This window comes from Neomonachus schauinslandi, chromosome 11, assembly GCF_002201575.2.
Source record: "Neomonachus schauinslandi chromosome 11, ASM220157v2, whole genome shotgun sequence".
Classification (NCBI taxonomy): Eukaryota; Metazoa; Chordata; class Mammalia; order Carnivora; family Phocidae; genus Neomonachus; species Neomonachus schauinslandi.
The window spans coordinates 7,445,726-7,467,922 of record NC_058413.1 but is presented as its reverse complement, the minus strand read 5'-3'; the positions used below and the strand labels follow the sequence as shown (position 1 = coordinate 7,467,922).

Sequence of the window (22,197 nt, the reverse complement as noted above, 5' to 3'; positions counted from 1 at the left end):
TTTAGGGGTAGGGACAAAGAGGGGAGTGAAATGATGACAGACTGGTTGGGAGGCCAGGCTGAGGCAGGGGAGAGGCAGAAACTGGCCTCTTCTCAGGAGTGACAATCACAGAATCTTAAGAGAGCTGGATACAGGGGCTATACTCCACCTCAAACCCTCTGACCAAGGTGGAGGAGGAGGGGAGAGGACGGGCTAGTAGCGCGACAGGCGACACATGTCACACTGGCAGGCCCTGGCCGTGAAGATCTCCAGCTCCTCCCTCCGGTCCCCCCCCACACTGCAGCTGCACCTTCACCTGCAGGAGAGGGGGACCCGTGTTCCATTCACCTTCCTTGGGCCATCTTAGATCTCCATCTCCCCTGTCTCTCCCCACCCCCAAAGAGCCACTGCTGGGCTGGGCAGTCTCACCTTCTTCAGGCCACTGATGGTACAGCACTGAGAGACGGAGGTCACATTATGTCGATAGCCACTGGCCACCAGCACCGAGTACCGGGAAGGGAAGGCACTAGACTCACAGTGGCCCACACAGGCCTGTGCCACATGGGAGCCCTGGCAGGTGCCTTGGCGGTCACTTCGCACTGTCACATTGAAGGCTGGAAGGAGACAGGCGAGTGGGAGACAGCGCCTCTGCAAAGCCTCACCTAGCTCCTGTTGCCAGAACCTCAGTGTGGGTCCACTGAGGGTGCTGCCTGCCCTTCGGTCCCGTCCATTAGCGCTCGGCTCCCACCCAGCTGTCTGCTCCCAGGGTTACTCACGGTGCAAGTGGCAGCCTGGGATGGCCGCCTGGCGACCCCAACCTTCCGTGACCGCCAGGACCAGCAGGCAGAGGAGCAGCGTTTGGGGGGATGCCATGGGGATCTGAAACACAGTGGGTAGCTCGCTGTCTCTAGGTAAGTGTGCAGGTGGGAGGGGCAGTTCTTTACTGTGTGCCTCCTGGCGAACGAGCCAGGGTGAGGCTGCTCTTTCTGACTGGGGTGAGGCAAGCCTGTGAGCCGTGCTGTCTTTTCCCCGGAGCTGCCTTTGGGTGCATGGTGTGTCTGCTTGTGTGTCTCATGATGGGTGTGAGTGTGAGCAGCTGTCAGCCCAAGGCAGTGATTCTCCCCTGGAATCTCCTGCCACCTGGAGCACAAACATCTGCCCCCCTCCATCTGCCCCATCTACAGGCCCCAGGCCCTCCCCAGGCTCCTCCTGCCTCAAGTGGCTTACCACTTCCAAGGCCCAGGAACTAAGTGGCTTGCGGAATGGGTTCCTCAGGTCTCCCGCTCGTCTCCAGACAGTGCCGGCTCTCCGGATTTTTATTTGCCAACATTCTGGAGCCACGCCCTCTTGGGGATCAGCTTACAGGCCTGCCTCCCGGGCAGAGGCCTCAGAGCAATCCCACCTGGGAGATCCAACTCTTCTCTGAGGTGTAGTCCTCAGAGAGTGGCTTCTGCTGCTTTTGGCTGCCTGAGGTCCCGGGCTGGGGGCAGTGAGATATGGAAAAAAGCCCAGGAGCTGCTGGAGTGGGCGGCTTGTGTGCAGTTGGGGAGAGAGGGATCAAGACTGGGCTGAGTTGTGGCCGCCAGGGTTCTCTTCCCTGCTGTGTGACCTTGGGCAAGACACTCCCCTGTTCAGGGCCTTGCTACCCCAACCCTAAAGCTACTAAACTCATTCTTGCTTGTCCCTTATCCACTGCACAGGAAAAGGGTTGGGAGGATATTTTTATGGACAAAGGAACTGACACCAGTAAGGGCCTCCTGAGATATGCTGGGTGGCAGAGTTGGGGAGAATGGGGGGTTCTAAGTCCATTTCAGAGCTTCATTTTCACTCATCATCCTGGGGGTCAGCCACAGAGTGCGGCTCCCCTTAGTCCCTGGAATAACAGGGACCTGACTCCTGGAACAGTCTGAAGCTGTCAACACCAGCAAAGCCCATCTTTTAGTCCAGCTCTGGCTCAGGTTTTACAGGTAAAGCAGCTAAGGCTTAGAGAAGGAAAGCTACTAAAGGTCACACAGTTAATGTCAGGCCAAATCTGCTCTCCATACGTGGTGCTAAATTACACTTGGGGCAAGAATGTGGCAAATTGGAGAAGATCCCTAGTTAGCAGTAGCTGCATGGGCTAGGGCAGGCCAGAGATCAGAAAGAAGCCTATGGGGATTTGGCCCCCCACATCCCAGGGCCACTGCCTCACTGATTTGTTCAGAAAGGCAGAGCCAGCCACACACACCACCCACCTTTCGTTGTTCAGATGAGAGAATCCGAACCAGAGAGGAAAGTGACTTTGCCAAGGCCTCACTGTAAGCTAGTCAGAGTCAGAATGGCACTCAGCTCTCTAGATTCTGGAGTTGTGCCTTTCAGCAGCTTTGTAAAACAGGCCATATTTGGGACAGTAGGACAAAGGCTATAAACACAACTTGTCCTTAATCTTCCAGTTCCCCTTCAGCCCTTCTCCCCTCGGGACCTGGGCCTGTCTACAGCAGCCATGTCTTCTCCCCATCCAGGGTAAGTCAGCCAAACAAGGGGACCCCAAGGGACCTCAGCATTCCAACCCCATTTCTGCCATTCATCACAGAAACCTTCCAGCATCTGACAGACCATCAGCTCTGTTTAAAGACTAGAAGTGACAAGGACTCATCTCACAAAGTGGCCCATTCTGATATAACAGTTAGATTCCTTTGTTCTGAGCTAAAATGAGTTTCCCTATATTCCCATCTATTTGATCTGTGGCCACACAACGCAAGTCTAACCTGTTTGTCCCAGATCAGCCCTTGGGTTACATGAAGTCAGAGCTTGGGTGCCCTGGCCTTCTCCAGGGGCCCTAACCTGGGCTGACTTGCAGTTAATCTGAGAAGCTAAATTGCATTACTGGCAAAAGCCAGAGGGATAGGTGAGTGGAAAGCATTTATCTACTGAGGGTGCACTTTGGGGCCAAACTGGGTGAATTTGGGATAGATGATATCTTGAGGGTCAGCTGGGCTCAGGAAAGTGAGTCTTATAAAACCCCATTCTTTAAGCCCTGCCGGGGAGGCTAACGCTAAGGTTTGCAGTCAGCTACAGACCCCGCCCACCCAAAGCATCCCACCAACAATAACTAGGTAGACCCAGGGGAGAGGTTTCAGCCATCGCTTCCCTGTATCTTCAGGGAAGAGTTTGCTATCTCTCTATTTCATGAAATTCAGTCAATAACTCTTCATAAATAATTTATTTTCATTAGGATCCTAAGTGCTGGAGATGAAAGACCTAAACTGGCCCTCAGAGCAGCACAGTTCTTAGACTAGAACATTTTAGGAAGTTCTTTTCTTAGTGTTTTAAATTGAAAAAAAAAAAAAATCCATTGTAAAGGGGCAAAGGATAGGACAAACCCACAAGAGGACTCAGGGAGATTGGGGCCCGCATTCCCCATGACTGAAATGTCATACACAGAGGACGGAATGCGAAGAGTCACTGTGAGAAGACACTCTTCCCACTGCTGCATCTGGAAGCTCACTGGCTGCTCTTTCTGAAGAAATAGCGAAAGGGGAAGAGAGCGCTGTGGGAAAGAGAGCAGAATGGGTTGAGATTCTAGAGGTCCCTCCCTTCTCCCAGTCCCATTAGGGGCATTAACGAGGGCATTTTTGCTTTGGGGAACCACTGTATGGATTCAACTCTGGAGCAGCATTTGAAAAGGTACCCAAAAGCTAATTTGGCTTTATACTCAGGAGTGGGGCATGAAGAAGGAGAATGGGGCAGCTGAGCTCTAGAGAGAGAAAGGGATTTGCTAACAGTCTTCTGCAAAAAGGACTCTGAAGATTCAGAGGGGAGAATGGAAATATTTTGGTAACCGAAGAATATGAACAGCCCAACAATAAGAATAGTCTCTGTCCAAGGAGCATTTATGGAATGAGGTCCAATGCTAGGCACATTGGGGTGGGTTGTATAAAAATGAACAAGACACAGTCTTTATTAAATCCAGTTAGGGCCCTTGTGCTGAGTCTCATTTCCATCATGTATCCTGGGGAAAATAGAGATTATGCAGGTAATCTGATTTCTTTTCTAATTTCCCTGAGAGACTCACTGAGGCAGACTCTGGTCCTAGACTGCCCTGAGTCTCAGTGTGATGGTAAGAGAGACACCTGTCCTACCTTAGAAACCCAAAGAAGCCACTGGTTCCCAGCTCTGGGGGTCCTTTAGGTGGAGATGGGTTGTTTTGCTGCAGTGGGGGGATAATCTGCCCTGCTAGGCTGTCCTCCCACTTAGAATCTGCAAGGAAAACAGTCAGGGGAAAAAATATTAGTCCGTGGGCTACTTTCATGTGACATCCAGCGTGGACCAAGGGCAGCCTCACACAAAGATTCGTTTGAAGCCAGGTGACTTGTTTGTTCTGACCCTCCTAATTTCATCTCAGGAGATGTTATTCTGACCTTGGAGTATTTTTCGTTGGGTCCCTGAGATTTTTACACTGCTCAAGTCCTAGCCACCCACCACAGATTGTTGTCTTCTCACGGAATGATGACTTGTTGAAGAACTCATATGCTTACATCCTAGCATCTGCGACAACTACAGTCCTTACCGAATCCTTCTGCTAGACAACACCTTCACATGCATTCCCAGCCCTTGCTGAGCATCCACTGCACCTTCAGTATTAATACTAATGCCCCGAAGGGAAGAGGAGGAAAGACAGCTTCCTAAAGATTATTCTCCAACAAGACAAAAAAGTGAAACACATCCCTCCCAACTTTTCTGCAAAACTTATCACCCCACATGGAAATGTTTTCAAATAGTGGGAGCATCATTTTCACCATCAGAAGCACAGGAAGTACATGCATTGTTTCCCTTCACTTCTCTTGCGGGTTGGGGGAGCTTTTATTATTCAAGGGCAGGTCCCCAGACCAAAGGATGGCCAACAGGCATCTCCATGGGAGCAAGACACATCACCCAGCCAGTGTGCCCACACTCAGAACTCTATGCTGCTCTGCTCATCAGAGAACTAAAGAGGACAGGATTATTATTAAAAGAGAATAAATTTCCCAGAACCTACCCTGTTCCTGGGTATCAGTGATATTAAATGTTGGGGTCTCCTGCCATTCCTGGTGGGTTTTTCTTTCTCTGTTCTGATAAAAAGAGGACCAAGAAAAGTTTTAAACTTTACTCCTATAGAGCTTGGTGGTCTGAATGCTATTTGTTGATTGGTGGTCAGTCAATGAAGACTTCATAGGGGAAGTGCTATTTGAATGGGAACTTGATGGACGAGTGGGATTTTGTCATAATGAGGGTGAGGAGATGGTCAGAGAGAGTAGGGCATTTAGATAGGGACATGATGTACAAAGGCACAGTACATTAACAAGTAAATGTGATGAGCGTGGCTAGAGCTGGGGCAGTGTAAACATAACTACGGCCTAAGCAACCAGCAACTACAACTCAATCGATTTTCTCCCTGGGCTACTCCTTTATATTCTTTCGTACTTTGAAGGGGACATCCTATAACCTGGTTCCAAGCCCACAACATTTCCAGTTGACACCCTGATATTCAGAATCATGGTTCATATGTTTTCTTTGGAATTCTCTGCCAACTGGCCACTGCCCTCACCTGGAAAGAACCTGAGGGCCTGACTACCTAGCGGTGCTGAGAAGTTCCTTGAGCCGTTGTGCTGGTGAAGAATTCTACAGCAAGGGACTACAGACTGTCAAGGTGGGTCAGGAGGCAGAGACATGATAAGCCTCTGGGAAAGTTAGGATGTAGCCCCCAACTGAAGCATAAGCTGTATTTCTTTTTTTTAAGATTTTATTTATTTTTTTTGAGAGAGATAGTGAGTGAGTGAGAGAGAGCACAAGCCAGGAGGAGAGGCAGAGGGAGAAGCAGACTCCCCGCTGAGCAGGGAGCCCAATGTGGGGCTTGATCTCCAGACCCTGAGATCATGACCTGAGCCAAAGGCAGACACTTAACTGACTGGGCCACCCAGGCACCCTAAGCTGTATTTTTAAGAGAAACTTTTCCACAAAACTGCAAATTCCAGAACACATAGGCTGCTACCTAAGTAATATTCCTGTAAACATGAAAGGGAACTCTGGGGAGGAAGGAAACCATCTCTTACCTCTTCTAAGTCTCCAAGTACACTAGCTTACAGGGGTACAGCTCTGATTTGTAGCTTGAGGAAATGATTCTTACAAATTTAATGAAACTATGGTTTGGAGCTTAAATTCTGCTGCATTGGCCCTAATGAAAGCACCTACATAGGTTGGCAGTGGGGAACAGAAGGGCAGAGGCCCTGGGGCAAAGGTAAAGATCTCCCAACCAGGGGAGATTCCCCTCATGAGACAGTCTAGCATTTGTGCTCTCCTGAAAACTTGACAGATGTCTTTTTAGGCAAATGTCGTAAGAAAGGAAAAACACAGCCTGAAATAAGACTGAGAGTACCATCTGGGACATCCAACAAGACATAATGCACTTACAACCCAACACAAGGTTGTTCTCTGTATGTTCAGGGCCAGATCTGCTTAGAAGTACAGTTCAAGCAGAGGTGGCAAAAAAAACAAAAACAAAAAAACTACCTACATGATAATCTGTTTTACTTCTGAACCATTCATTGGCTCTCCCCCACTTTTTATCCTTACAAAGTCTGGATCTCTAGTCTGGGACCTGAAGTAATAAAGGGAATGGGTCGGCCTTTCCTTCCCATTCTCCCCAAAACACCTCTTATGAAACAGAGACCTTATTCAGATATGTGTCATGTTCTTCTAAGCTTTCTCCGTACCAGATCCCAGTGGTGTCATGTTCAGACATGACAGTCCACACTGATGTGACCCGACACGCTGAGTTCCCCAAAGGGGAGAGAAAATATTAAGCATTGGACCATAGGAGCAAATTCAATTTTTCCAGCTCAAGTGACCTACACTGAGAGTCACTGTGATCAGTCTAATTTAGGAGAAATCCTCTCTCTGGGAACAGGGTCTACAGTGGAGACCGTCATTGGGCTTTGAGTCAAAATCAATAAACATGTTCCTTTTGGTTTTTTTTCCTTCTCATTTTTTTCTAAACCCAGTATCAGGCTGAAAAGGTAATTATGTTGAGTAAGAAACTGTGGGTACTGTTCTTGAGGGAGATGATGTGTCAAACTAAGAATAGGAAGGTATGAAGGATAGAGAGTGAGAGAAATGTTCTTTTAATAGTAATTATCTTGGTTGTATAAAGCGTCTTTGTTCTTCAGGTCTTCATGTACTCCTCCTGTACTTTCTCATTTCTTTTTCTTCCTTCTTGAAAGGATGGGAGTATAGAAGAGGGCAAGCATCTGCCTATAATCACTCAGTGGGCCAGATGGCTTTGCACAACGGGTCCTGTGCCCTGCCCCTACCCACAGAGGCAGAGGTCCCAGTCCCTAAGGGTTCCTTCTTCCCCCAACTAAACAATAAGTTACTGGAAAGAAACCAGGTTTTACGTGTTTGCATGCACCCCAGCAACTAACACAATACCTTGCAAACAGGAGGCAGAATAATCATTTAGAAATGTAAATCACTTTACTTTTCGACTTTAAAAATGTTTTAGGGAAATCCTGTGATCTTGAAAGTGGCATTAAGCCCTTCATGATCTAGCCTGTGCTGACCTCTTCAGTAACATTTCTTAGCACTGTACTTTAACTAAGCTCCAGGTACACTGGCTTGCAGTCACCAAATGCACTGTACTCTCTCCTCTTGGCCTTAGTTCTTTGAGCTACTCTGGGAACCCTCCCTCACATCCACCTAATTTGGGTGAGGTTCTCCTTTGTGGTTCCTTTGTTCCCTGTACTTCCTTTATTCCTGTATGTAGCACATCTATCAATAATTGTCTGCCTAGGGGCGCCTGGGTGGCTCAGTTGGTTAAGCAACTGCCTTCGGCTCAAGTCATGATTCTGGAGTCCCGGGATCGAGTCCCGCATCGGGCTCCCTGCTCAGCGGGGGGTCTGCTTCTCCCTCTGACCCTTCCCCTCTCATGCTCTCTGTCTCCCATTCTCTCTCTCAGATAAATAAATAAAATCTTTAAAAAATAATAATAATAATAATTGTCTGCCTAGCTTTATACCATTGGCATTTTTAGAGGAGAGCATGATATCTCTAATACTTGGCACACAGTAGACACACAGTAAGTCTGTTGAATAAATGCATATATAGATATACTGATCATGCTATGGAACTTGGGAAGGTGAGGAAGGTGAACTGGTAGTGTTTAAACACTGAAGGTCAGAGCTACTTTAGAGCGATAAGTGAAAAGTAAGAAAAGAGCACAAATAACAGCTATTTCAAGAGGGGAAGAAAAGAAAGAGTGCTCTTTTAGAGACTACTATGGAAAACAGCTCTGAAATGGAGTAGCAGCAGATATAGAAATATCTAAATGGGGAATAAACCTCACAAATGAAATCGAGTACTATTGGGGCCAGCCCATCACTGCCCTAAATGAGGTTTTCTCTTACCAGTATCCCATGCGATACATGCCTAGCTCCTCTATAAAAACTAGATGTTCCCAGGCTCAGACCCCAGTGTAGATGATGGCAAAAAGGTTTCTAAAATGAAAAAAAGTCTCTACTGGATCCCACCACACAATTCAGCAGACCTGTTTTCTTAATCTCACTGCAGAGTACAAGCAGCAGCTTTTTAAGCTGAGAAGAAAAGACCTTTTAACAGAAGGATTCATCGATGTTTGTATTACGTGGCCACTTTGGGGACAGGTTGTGGCAAGGGTGGAATGGTTGGGTGCTGCTCTGCGGATGGTGAAACCTAAGAATGAGTTCAGTCAGCTCAGTCTGTACTTAGGACCAGGAAGTGCTGGTAACAGGAATCCTGACCTGTAACAGAGCAGGAACAGCCAGAAGCCTTAAAGCCTCCATTTTGGTGCTTCCCCTCCTGGTTTCCATAAGGGGCTTCTTTTTGCTGGGGCCTTGGCTGGAAATCCCCATCTTGGCCCTGAGGTGAGGGAAAAGCCCAGGAAATGTTACTGGCAGCAGCAACATCACCACATTTAAGCAAATGTGGCCCAAATGAATATTTCAGCAGGTTGGCTATTTTTATACCACTCCTGGCCTGCAGAATAAATTGTGTGGCCAAATTCTCTTTGGGTGCTGCTTTAATTCACAGCAGAATCCCAATTTGAGACATTTAGTGATCTAGGGATTGAGAAAGGAAAAATGCGGTTGACAGCAGGTAATCAGATTTTGAAATACTTGTCTGCATCAAAACCCAGAGAAAGGCAAGATGTGAGGCCTCATCCCCATGGAAAATTCAGTCAATTAGAACCGAGCAAAGCTTCACACCCCTAAGTACCTTCACATTCCACCTGGCTGGGAAAGAAATTTCCTAACTCTTCTCTGACATGTGCATTTGGAGGGTAAAGGGCTCAGCTCCCTCATGGTCCACCCTCACTGCTCCTGTGTGCCCCCATGATCCCAGGAAGGGAGCAGCTGCTCTCTGTGAACATGGGCTGAAAGCACATTGGGCTGGGGAGCAAACCACATCTTGGATTATTCTAGCTGCCCTCTCTGGGTGCAAATAAGAATGACTGTATTACCTTACTGACTCACTCTGTCCCTGACAGAGATTCGGGAGAAGAAAATAAGTACCCTCTACAATACCAACTTTGACATGTTAGGGATGTGTTCAACATTGCCCCTAATGTTGCAGCATCTCACGCAGTAATTGATACATAACCTCTTGCAGATATTTCCATTTTAGCCTACTCCATCTCTTAAGGTAGAGTTCCAAAAGTTTACTGCTTACTAGGTGAAATAGAATTATATTTTATTTTTTTCTCACGCTCTTGAGGGTTTCTCTACATTCTTGTATAATATTCTGGGACTTCTTAAGTCTTATGCTTTCTGGTAGTATGACCACACTAAAAGCTCACTGAATAGGACTTGGATTCAATTGTATAGATCTGATTGCATTTCCTCCCAGCCATTGTCTGAGGAACAGAAGAATCCTACTTTGCTGAGGAAGGAATTGTGTTCAAATTGCATTGCAAATATCAACTTGCCTCCTTCCCTTAGTCCACCCATGGAAATAGGCAAGTACCAAAGAACCCAAGACAAAAAGTGACTCACTGAAGGACAAGATGCCTGGCAGCAGTAGCTGGCAAAGCCTAACCAGGATACAGGATTTAGACTCTCTCTCAACACCACTGACCTGTCCAGCGCTGGCCTGCTGGGGGAGCTGGGCACTTCCGCTCGTTTTCGTTTCCTCATCATGGCTCCTGCTGTTTTCCTCTCTGCTAGGACCTTGAGAGAGGAACCCGACTCCTGTGACTCCTTTTCCAGAGCTGTTCACAGTTCATGAGGGCACAGTGAAGAGAACTCCCCATCTTTAAACTGCCAAAAGTGACTTTTAACACCAGCTTTTCAAGTAAGGACAGACATTCTGTTAGAGACCGTCTCAGAAATCTAGCCATGAGGAAAAAGATGGTCTCATGTATACAATTCTGACTGCATCTGAGCAGCAACCAAGGGGCAGAGGAAGAGATAAGAGCAGAACTTTTGGACAACACAAGGCAATAAAGGCAATTGTCATCTTGTACAGAAAAGACAAACTTACCAATCCAAGAGGACTGTCGTTTATTGACTCCCCTACAATAGGAAATTTGAATGTCATAATGGATCAAGATGCTGTTCACTTGGATTTCTATCTATCATTTATTTCTCAGAACTGGTCCTAGACAAAAACCTCTGTGTCTGCCCTTCTCCTTTCTGCCTGGTACCACTTTTGCTAGAAATACAGTGTCTTCGGGGCACCTGGGTGGCTCAGTCGTTAAGCGCCTGCCTTCGGCTCGGGTCATGATCCCAGGGTCCTGGGATCGAGCCCTGCATCGGGCTCCCTGCTCGGCGGGGAGCCTGCTTCTCCCTCTCCCACCCCCCCTGCTGTGTTCCCTCTCTCGCTGTGTCTCTCTCTGTCAAATAAATAAATAAAATCTTGAAAAAAAAAAAAAAGAAATACAGTGTCTTCAAATTCTCCTCCTCCTGTTTTAGAACTCTTGCCATCTACAAGCTCAAAAGTATTACATTCATACTGTATTCTAATGATATGCCACTTAAAAGGGAATGATCCTTACTAAAAGAAACAAGGCAGAACTTCAGACATCAGTGATAAATGAACTGGGTAGATATTTTGAGGCAAGGTCTTTACACTCTTTTCCAAATCAAACTGGCAGGTATCTATTTGTCCCTCTATGAGTAAAAATAGTAATGGCCTTCAGAGATTAAAAACTGGGAGATGTCGGGGCGCCTGGGTGGCTCAGTTGTTAAGCATCTGCCTTTGGCTCAGGTCATGATCCTAGGGTCCCGGGCTCGAGCCCCGCATCGAGCCCCATATTGAGCTCCCTGTTCGGCGTGAAGCCTGCTTCTCCCTCTCCCACTCCCCCTGCTTGTGTTCCCTCTCTCGCTGTGTCTCTCTCTGTCAAATAAATAAATAAAGTCTTAAAAAAAAAAAAAAACTGGGAGATGCCTTTAAGATACCCCTAAGGTGAAAGTCACTGCATACTCTAAAATGGAAGGAAGTATTTTTATATAATAGATCCCTTTCACTGAGTGATTACTGTCAGTCAGACTTTGTACTCCTTTCCATCTACCAGTATTTATATATATGTAATCCTTTTAACAACCCAACGAGATAGGTGCTATTATTATTCTTCACCATTTCACAAAGGAGGCACAGAAAGATAACTAATTCATCTAAGGTCATACAACTATTAAGTGGCTAATCCACCAGGATTTGAACCAGGCAGTCTGGCTTGGAGCACTTTGTTCCTAACCTCTGCACTGTGCAGTGTCGGGGCCCAGTCTGGCTGACCATTTTGCCACATTGAGCTTGCACTGCTAACCATGGACATTCAACCTTCCCTATTTCTTCTCTACCACTCACTTCCATCATTCTACTTACCAGGTGACGGGTTTTCATGAAACCATTTCATCTCCACATATAGAGTGAAAACAAATGGATAAGGGACCAAGACAATTTCCCCATGTTTGAATTTCAGGTGGGACACTCTCTCCCATTTGCTTTTATCTGGGAAATGGTGCTAAGGAGTGAGGAAAGAAGTCAGTCAGTATGAGTCCTTGAGTACTATTTTAGGGATAAGACCCTCTCCTTTCCCTGGTTTGCCCGGTGGGTTTGCTGCTTCCATTTGAATCTACAATGCGACCTGCAGCTCATTTCTATCCAGAAATGAAAGGATACAGGGAAATATAATGAAGTGGTCTGTAGCAAATGGCTGCAGATTGTCCAAGTTTCCCAAGACTACACGAATAGAATCCTGAGGAAAAAAAAAAAGTTGAAATGACTTTAATACCGTCTGGTCCCAGCCAATCTTTCCATTTATACCTGTCACTGTTTTTTCCATACTCTATATTCTATTAAAGCTGAACTATTTGCTGTTCCCTGAACATGCCTTCTTCTTCTCCATTTCTGTGTTCTTGCATAGTCTGTTCCCTCTGCCTGAAATGCCCTTTCTACCCATCAGCCTATGTCCAAATCCCACCTATCCTTTAAGGTCCAGTTCAAAAGCTATCTCCTCCAGAAACTTTTCCCTGATTTCCCAAGTTGTAAATTAACTATTAGTCTCAAACTTCACAGTAGTTAGCCTTGGGTCTTTACTACATTCCAACCACATGTTTTATTTTTCTTACTGAGAAATCTCCGTGAGCTAGAATATATACCTGATTCATTTTAGCATCCCTTCTATGGTGTCTACCTCAGTAAATGTATACTGACTGAATGAATAATACTGGTATTTATTGATATGTAGTTATTTTACGTTAGCTTAAGTTCAACCTTTTCTTCTACTCTTTTAAAATCTTAATTGATTAGTCTCTAATTAACCTATGCTTATTAGTATATACCAATTAAACAATTTGGTATCATGAAAAGACTACTGGATTTCTATGGGGGAAACATCTGGACTTCAGTCTTAGCTTTGTCATTTCATCTCTCTAAGCCTCGATTTCCTCGTATTAGGGCTCACAGTAGGTAGAAATGGTGCCTTATTTATCTTTGTATTCTCTGTACTACCATAGTATCTGGCTTACAATTTTAAAGTTTATTTATAATCTCTACGCCCAACACGGGGCTTGAATTCATGATCCCGAGATCAAGAGTCGTACGCTCCACCAACTGAGCCAGCCAGGAGCCTCTGGCTTATAATTTTAATAGCTAATATTTATTGAATAATCATGATGTCAAGTGTTATTATTTTTATACATATTAACAGTCATAGAGACCTTATGAGATAGGCACTTCTATTATCCCCATTTTATAGACAAGGAAACTGAGACAGAGAGGTGAAATAACTTATTCCGGTTTACATAGATAGTAATGGTGGAGCCAAGATATGAACCCAGGCAGTAGGGTTCCAGAGTTTACCCTCCTAACCATTAGGCTCACTGCCTATCAATAAACATTTTCTGAATAAAAGAGGATGGTAACATCTGACTCAAAACTGAGAGTAAGAACATATAAAAAGCACTTTGAAAAATTTGGTAGGATTATAAATGTAGATAGATGCTTTCTAGCTATGATGTGGCAAGCATTGCACACATCTATTTCTAATCTTCACCACAATCTTGGAAACAGGTATTATTTATCAACTTCATTGACAGGTAGGAAAACAGGCTCAGAGAAAATAGGTAACTTCCCCCAAACCCCAGTGTGAAGGCAGAACTTAACTCCTATCCAGATGTGATTGGCTCTAAGGTCTATGCTCTCTCCACTTTACTATACTGCCTTGAGCTGTTCTCTGCCAGAATTAACTGAAGCAAAGTGAAATAAACTTTGCTCTACTCACAATTAAAATAAGCAGAAAACTGTCATGTTCCTATATTAAAATAATTGTTATTTATAATGATGTCTATGAGCTCCTGCAAGATCCTAACGTATCTTTCAACACTTAGCCAAAGAGCTATAGATAGATACCTTTAAGGCTATGACTTAAATTTTTGGTTGAAAGAGTTTTGTTTGTATATTTCATTGTATTCAAATTCTTTGAAATCTGGCAGCAGATGTCTTCATAAATTAGAACAGCCATAAATCACTGAGTTGTGAAGTTAGAAGAGAAATAACCTAGTTTAGCACTCTCATTTTATGTATGAGGCAATTAAGACCAAGAGAATGATTTACTGGGGGGCTGCGCAGCTAATCAGTAGCTCAGCCAGGGCTGGAATCCAGGGCCAGCACCCAGAGCTCTAACTCCTTGGACAATGCTTTCACCAATTTACAAAGCTTTTCACTTGCTCAATCTTCTTCCTGTGGGAGAACCTAATGCTGGGTAGAAAAGGAATGAAAATGAAGTAGGAATAAAGCAAATTGCAAATGTTTCCAATTAAAGTGAAGACACAGCAGTCTTGTCTGTGTATTTACAGTTGAGTTTCCTGAACGTCAAGTACCAGGCAGTGGTTGGGAGGGTGAGGTTTCCCAGAGCCCTGGAAGGCGGCAGTCCTCCAGAAGCTTTCTCTATGCTGGCTGCCACAAAAGAGAGCTGCAGAGGGCTGGGAACTCTGGTGGAAACAATAGAACTCAGCCTCAAAGGTGCTGACACTTCAACTAGGAGAACTGAAAAAGGATACAGGTTTTAATTTCCCTGGAAAAACAGTGAAGTTTCTTTGCAGAGGAAATATGGCAGGGAGAAGCCAAGTGATCAAGTGGAGGCTATGACTCAGTTCACAGGAAATAATTAAGATCTGGATATGGACACATCCTTGTCTTAAAGAATAACTTTCCCAGAAGTTGTCTGCTTCTTTCCCTACCTCCAGCTCCTGGACGATGACTTCCTTATTCTCTATCTCTTCCCCTCTAGAAGGTAAACAGATAAGACATAAGTACACCAAGAAGGAAAACTCTGAAGACAGTAGACTCTATGGTCAGTAGAGAGAAGACAGTAGAGCAAAAATGACACTTCCAATGAGCTACAGAAACATAACTAAGTAACAGTTGTGTGTGTTGACCCAGGGCTCATGGGAAAAAGTGATCACTTAGGTGGTGTGATCTGAGAATCGGTAGAAGGCTGTACTAAAATATCTTCTTCATTAACCTGCCAAGACCCGACATTTCCACTGTGAAAGTTAATAATTTGTTAGACGAGGTGTACTCAAGTGTAGTCTGTGGACCACCAGGTGTCCTCAAGACCCTTTCAAGGGATCTCGAAGGGCAAAACTATTTTTATAGTAATAGTAAGATGTTATTTGCCCTTTTTTGCTGTGTTAATATTTTAATCATTAGTGCAAAAGCAGTGGAGGGCAAAATTGCTGGTGCCTTTGCACAAATCTAGCCAGTTGCACTAAACTGTAAGTTTAAATTGTGGTCATTTTAACTGCCACACAGGAAAAAAAATCCAGCTTCATTTAATATATTTGAGGAAGAAGGAAAAAATTAATAATTTTATAAAATCTCAACCCTTAAATACACGTCTTTTTAATACATTATGTGATAAAATGGAAAGTACTCATACAGCACTTTTGCTGCACACCGAAATACGATGGTTGTCTTGAGGAAAAGCACTTGTGCAATTGTTTAAATTGCAAACTGAACTAGCTGGTCTTTTCATGGGATGTTGTTTTACTTCAGTGATCAGTTAACAGACAAACTATAGTTGTTTTCAGATTTAGGAATGTGACATTTTCTCAAAAATGAGCTTATCAATTCAAGGAAAGCAACGGACAGTTTGTGTCAATGATAAATTTTGGGATTTCAAGCAAAAATTTGAACTTTGGAAAACTTCTATCCACCACACTGAGGGTGACAACTTTCAAATATTTAAATACTTTTCTAAGATTGATAGGGATATTAGCAAATATGATTTTATGATATTGTATAATGAAATGAGTCGACATTTGGATGATCTATATAAGTCAGTGAACCAATATTTTCCAAATGACCAATGAAACGCATCATGTTACAAAATCATTCTAGGTAAAAGATTCACTTACAGAACAAGACAGACCAATAGCTTTTAATGTAGCAGAGTTCAGAAAGTTCACTGATACAATTCAGATTCCATATTGCAACTAACCTTTAAAAAACCACCATATTAACGGAGAGCCTGGGTGGCTCAGTTGGCTTAGCAACCAACTCTTGATTTCAGCTCAGGTCATGATCAATCTCGGGTCATGATTGATCTCAGGTCTTGGGATCGATCTCCGTGTAGGCCTCTGGGCTCTCTGCTCTGTGTTCAGTGCAGAGTTGGCTTGAGATTCTCTCTCTCCCTCTCCCTCTGCTTCCCAAACCTGCCTACCCACTCTCTCTCTATCTAGACAAATAAAGTCTTTAAAAAAAAAAAAAAAAAGAACAAAACAAAAAAAACTACCACATTAGGGAAGCCTGGGTGGCTCAGGCAGTTAAGTGTCCAACCCTTGGTTTCGGCTCAGGTCATGATCTCATGGGACGTGAGATAGAGCCCCGAGCCTGGCTCTGTGCTGTGTCTGCTTGGGATTCTTTGCCTCTCTCTCTCCTTCTGCCCCTCCCCCTGCTCACGCACGGGCACACGTTTTCTCTCTCTCAAATAAATAAAATCTTTAAAAAGAAAAAGACACTCCCTCTGCCTCTCCACCTGCTCTCAAATAAATAAACAAATCTTTTTAAAAAACTACATTAAAACAAAACAAAACAAAACAACTACCACTTGTTAATTTTTAATGCAGGGTCAAAGAAGAATATCCACAATGATCTGTGAAGGCTATTATCAAATTCCTACCCTTCCCAACTACAAATCTATGTGGGGCTGGATTTTTTTCATGTAACTCAACCAAAAAAAAAAAAAAATTCAAAACAGATTGAATGCAGAAGCAGATGTAATCTAGCAGGCTTCTATTAAACCAGACACTAATGAGATTTGCAAAAATTTAAAACAATGCCAATCTTCTCATTAATGTTTTGTCTTGGAAAATATGGTTATTTTTAATAAAAATGTGTTAACATTTAATGGATATATTATTATTTTAAATTAATACACTTTAAAATTGTGGCAAAATATATACAACCTAAAATTTGCCATTTTAAACATTTTTTTTTTTTTTAAAGATTTATTTCTTTGAGAGAGAGAGAATGAGAGACAGAAAGCAGGAGAGGGAGGAGGGTCAGAGGGAGAAGCAGGCTCCTCGCTGAGCAGGGAGCCCGATGCGGGACTCGATCCCGGGACTCCAGGATCATGACCTGAGCCGAAGGCAGTCGCTTAACCAACTGAACCACCCAGGCGCCCCCCTAAACATTTTTTTTCTAAAGGTTTTATTTATTTGACAGAGAGAAAGACAGCCAGAGAGGGAACACAAGCCGGGGGAGTGGGAGAGGGAGAAGCAGGCCCCCGGCCGAGCAGGGAGCCCGATGCGGGGCTCGATCCCAGGATGGTGGGATCATGACCTGAGCCGAAGGCAGACGCTTAACAACTGAGCCACCCAGGCGCCCCACCATTTTAAACATTTTTAAGTATACAATTCAGTGGTATTAATTACACTCATAACCATGGTGTGCAACCATCACCACTATTTCCAAAGTTTATCTTCTCAAACAGAAACAGTGTACTCATTAAGCAATAATTCCCCATTCTGCCCTCCACCCACCCTGGCGACCCCTAGTCTACTTACTTATTTTTTTTTTTAAGATTTTATTTATTTGACAGAGAGAGACACAGCAAGAGAGGGAACAGAGGCAGGGAGAGTGGGAGAGGGAGAAGCAGGCTTCCCGCCGAGCAGGGAGCCCAATGTGGGGCTCGATCCCAGGACCCTGGGACCATGACCTGAGCCGAAGGCAGATGCTTAACGACTGAGCCACCCAGGCGCCCCCCAGTCTACTCTCTATCTCTATAAATTTTCCTATTTTATATTTCATGGAAGTGGAATCATACAATATTTTTCCTTTTGTTAGTGGATTATTTCACTTAGCATAATGTTTTCAAGGTTTATCCATGTTGTACCTGTATCAGAACTTCATTTCTTTTGCAATTTCTTTTTATGGCTGAATAATATTCCATTGTATATATGTATATACCACACATATAACTGCATTTTGTTTATCCATTCACTAATTTGATGGACACTTGGGTTGTTTCCGTCTTCTGGCTATTGTGAATAATACAGCTATGAACAGTGTTGTACAACCACCTGCTTGAATCCCTGTTTTCAATTCTTTGGGGCATATACCTACAAATGAAATTGCTGGGTCATATGGTAATTCTATGTTTAACTTTTTGAGGAACTGCCAAATTGTTTTCCACGGCAGGTGCACTACTTTATATTCCCATAAGCACTATACAAGGTTTCCAATTTCTCTACATCCTTGCTAACTGTTAATTTTCTGGGTGGTCTTTTTTGTTGTTTTTTGTTTTTTTATATAGCTATCCAGGTAGGTGTAAAGTGGTATCTCATTGTGGTTTGGATTTGCATTTCCCTAGTGACTAATGATATTGAACATCTTTTCATGTGCTTATTGGCTATTCATATATCTCCTTTGAAGAATGTCTATTCAAGTCTTTTGTCCATTTTAAAATTGGTTTATTATTTTGCTGTTGAATTGTACTTCTTTCTATATTCTCGACATTAAACTCTTACCAGATATATGATTTACAAATATTTTTCTCCCATCTGTGGGTTGCCCTTTAACTCTGTTGATAGTGTCCTTTGATGCACAATTTTAAAAAAATTTAGTTGGGGCACCTGGATGGCTCAGTCGGTTAAGCGTCTGCCTTCGGCTCAGGTCATGAGCCCAGAGTCCTGGGATCGAGTCCTGGATTGGGCTCCCTGCTCAGCAGGGAGTCTGCCTCTCCCTCTGCCCCTCCCCCCCATGCTCTCTCTCTCAAATAAATACATAAAATCATTAAAAAAATTTTTTTTAAATTTAGTCAAGTCCAAATTTATCTAATTTCTTTTGTTGCCTATGCCTTTGGTATTGTATTTAAGAAACCACTGCCAAATTCAAAGTCATGAAAATTTGTCCCTATATTTTCTTCTAAGAGCTTTACAGTTTTAGCTCTTAAATTTAGATCATTGATTTTTTAAAAGATTTATTTATTTTTAGTGGGGGAGGGGCAGAGGGAGAGGGAGAAAGAGTCTTAAGCAGATTCCACACTGAGTGTGGAGCCCAACATGGGTCTCAGTCTCATGACCCCAAGATCACGACCTGAGTCAAAACCAAGAGTTGGTAGCTCAACCGACTGTGCCACCTAGGTGCCCCTAGATCTTTGATCTATTTTGAGTTAAGTTTTGTATATGGTATAAGGTAAGGGTCTAACTTTGTTCTTCTGCATGTGGATATCTACTCTTGTCAGAACCATTTATTAAAGAGAAGAGACTGTTCCTCCCCTATTGAATGGTCTTGGCATTCTAGTCAAAAACCAATTGGCCAGGGCGCCTGGGTGGCTCAGTGGGTTAAGCGACTGCCTTTGGCTCAGGTCATGATCCTGGAGTCCCAAGATCGAGTCCCGCATCAGACTCCCTGCTCAGTGGGGAGTCTGCTTCTCCCTCTGCTCCTCCCCCTCTCCTGTTCTCTCACTGTCTCTCTAATAAATAAATAAAATCTTAAAAAAAATTTTTTTTTTGGGCGCCTGGGTGGCTCAGTTGGTTAAGCGACTGCCTTCGGCTCAGGTCATGATCCTGGAGTCCCAGGATCGAGTCCCACATCGGGCTCCCTGCTCGGCGGGGAGTCTGCTTCTCCCTCTGACCCTCCCCTCCTCATGCTCCCTCTCTCTCATTCTCTCTCTCTCAAATAAATAAATAAAATCTTAAAAAAAAAAATTAAAAAAAAATTTTTTTTTTTTTAAAAACCAGTTGACCATAGATGTGAGGGTTTATTTCTGGGCTCTCAATTCTATCCTATGGTCTATAAAGTTTTCCTAAGGCCATACCATACTTTTTGATTACCTGTAGCTTTGTAGTAAGTTTTTAAATTGGGAAGTATGAGTCTTCCAATTTATTCTTTTTTAAGATTATTTCAGCTATTCAGGGTCCCTTGAAATTCCATATGAATTTTAAGATGGGCTTGTCCATTTTTGCAAAATATGCCATTGGGATTTTGACAGGGATTTCACTGAATCTGTAGGTTGCTTTGTCATCTTAATAATATTAAGTCCTCCAATCTACAAACATAGATATCTATTAATTTAAGGCTTTGATTTCTTTCAGCAACTTTTTGTAGTTTTCAGTGTGTAAGTCTTCCATTTCTTTGGTTAAATTTATTGCTAAGTATTTTTTTCATATTGATGTTATTGTAAATGGAATTGTTTTCTTCATTTTGTGTTCAGATTGGTTTTTGCCAGTGCACACAAATACAACTGATTTTGTATGTTGATTTTGTATCCTGAAACTTTTCTTAATTCATTGATCAGGTCTAATAGTTTTTCTGTGTACGTGTGGATTCTTTAGGATTTTCAACATGTAAGATCATGTCTTCCACAGATATAGTTTTACTTCTTCCTTTCCAATTTGTATGCATTTAATTTCTTTTTCCTAATTGCTCTGGCTAGAAACCAGTACTATGATGAATAGAAGTGATGAAAGTGGGCATCCTTGTCTCTTTCTTAAAATTTTATTTATTTGACAGAGAGAGACACAGCAAGAGAGGGAACATAAGCAGGGGGAGTGGGAGAGGGAGAAGCAGGCCTCCCGCAGAGCAGGGAGGCCAATGTGGGGCTCGATCCCAAGATCCTGAGACCATGATGCAAGCTGAAGGCAGTAGCTTAACGACTGAGCCACCCAGGCGCCCCATTGTTTTTGATCTTAAGGAAAAAGCTTTTTTTAAAAATGAGTATGATGTTAGCTGTGGCATTTCCACATATGGCCTTATCATACTGAGGAAGTTCCCCTCTCTTCCTAGTTTATTGAGTGTTTTTATCATGAAAGGGTGCTGGATTTGGTCAAATGCTTTTTCTTTCTTTTTTCTTAAAGGAGGTGAAAGTTTATTGAATACACCTCAAAGGGGCAGCAGGCAGGACAGCAGAGGAAAGGCTGTCTGCCTCAAATGCTTTTTCTTTATCAATTAGGATGATTATGTGTTTTTTTCCCCTTCATTCTATTAATGCAGTGTACTATATTGGTTGATTTCTTTTTTTTTAAAGATTGTATTTATTTATTTGAGAAAGAGTACACAAGCGGGGGGGGGGGCAGAGGGAGAAGCAGACTCCCCACTGAGCAGGGAACTCAATGCAGGACTTGATCCCAGGACCCTGGGATCATGACCTGAGCCAAAGGCTTAACTGACTGAGCCACCCAAGTGCCCCTATATTGGTTGATGTCTGTATGCTGAACCATCCTTGAATTCCTGGGGTAAATCCCAGGTATGTGAACAATGCCAATCTCCTCATTAATTTTTTAGAAATACAGTTTTTTTTTTTTTTAAGATTTACTATTTATTTTAGAGAGAAGGAGAGCAAGAGCAGGGGGAGGGGAAGAGGGAGAGGGAGAGGGAGAGGAAAAGAAAGAATCTCCAGCAGACTTCCTGCTGAGTGTGGTGCCTGATGTGGGGTTCGATCTCATGACCCTGAGATCATGACCTGAGCCAAAATCAAGAGTCAGATGCTTAAGTGACTGAGCCACCCAGGTGCTAGAAATATACTTTTAATAAAATATATTATCTGTTAACATTTAATGATACATTATTTTTAAATTAATAAGTATGTTATTTTAATTTTTCTGTTTTAATCTTTATATGATACATATTGACAGGTATAACCCACATAATCAAAACCTCTTTGGGATCCTCAATAATCTTAAGAGTGCAAAGAGATCCTGAGATAAAAAATCATGAGAACCACTGCTCCAAAGGTATGCCATCAATAACTTAGAAACTTACCTGAATAATAATATGTGGAATATAAAATATCTGGGAGAGTCCTACAAGATGCTACTTCAGCCAGTCCCCTGGACTGAGTGAAGGCAGAGAAGGGATGACCTGTCAGAATGTACTAACCTGTATTTGCAAAAGCTACTCTCCTAGCTTTAAAATTACCTGATGTTGTTGCCATATCTAATTTTGAATTTATACACATTGGGTCCTGCATGAAGAAACCTCGTTTCTGGAAACGGGTAGGTGAAGGGTTTTAAACTCATTGCTTCCAAATGATAGCCTAATAAAACAGAAATATTAGAGAATTATTAAAAAGCTAAAGATGGTTCCTTATCAACTTTATGGTATAGGAAAGACAGCCTGCCCAATATATAGCATCTCTTCATGAGTAAAACGTCCGACACTCAGCACCACTGTCCCAGGCTCAGTTTTTATACTAATTTTCTATATTAATCACTGGACCATTCT

General features: G+C 43.3%; 2 protein-coding genes across 2 annotated transcripts; both read right to left on the bottom strand.

The window, feature by feature from the left end:
- Positions 1–192: 192 nt before the first annotated feature.
- GPHA2 (glycoprotein hormone subunit alpha 2) lies at positions 193–2,631 on the bottom strand. The gene is given in 6 exon segments (XM_021685258.1): positions 193–273; positions 275–295; positions 409–593; positions 756–858; positions 1,382–1,459; positions 2,620–2,631. Coding segments are annotated over 6 exon segments (480 nt in total).
- A 1,516-nt stretch (positions 2,632–4,147) lies between these two features.
- Positions 4,148–21,992, bottom strand: MAJIN (membrane anchored junction protein). Its single transcript, XM_021685015.2, has 8 exons — positions 21,892–21,992; positions 14,709–14,754; positions 12,148–12,223; positions 11,851–11,976; positions 10,510–10,541; positions 10,105–10,196; positions 4,997–5,069; positions 4,148–4,218 (listed from the first exon to the last, which is right to left on the bottom strand). The coding sequence occupies exons 1-8, from the start codon at positions 21,990–21,992 to the stop codon at positions 4,195–4,197; spliced, it is 570 nt and encodes a 189-aa protein (XP_021540690.1). The 3' UTR covers positions 4,148–4,194.
- Between the last annotated feature and the right edge of the window lie 205 nt (positions 21,993–22,197).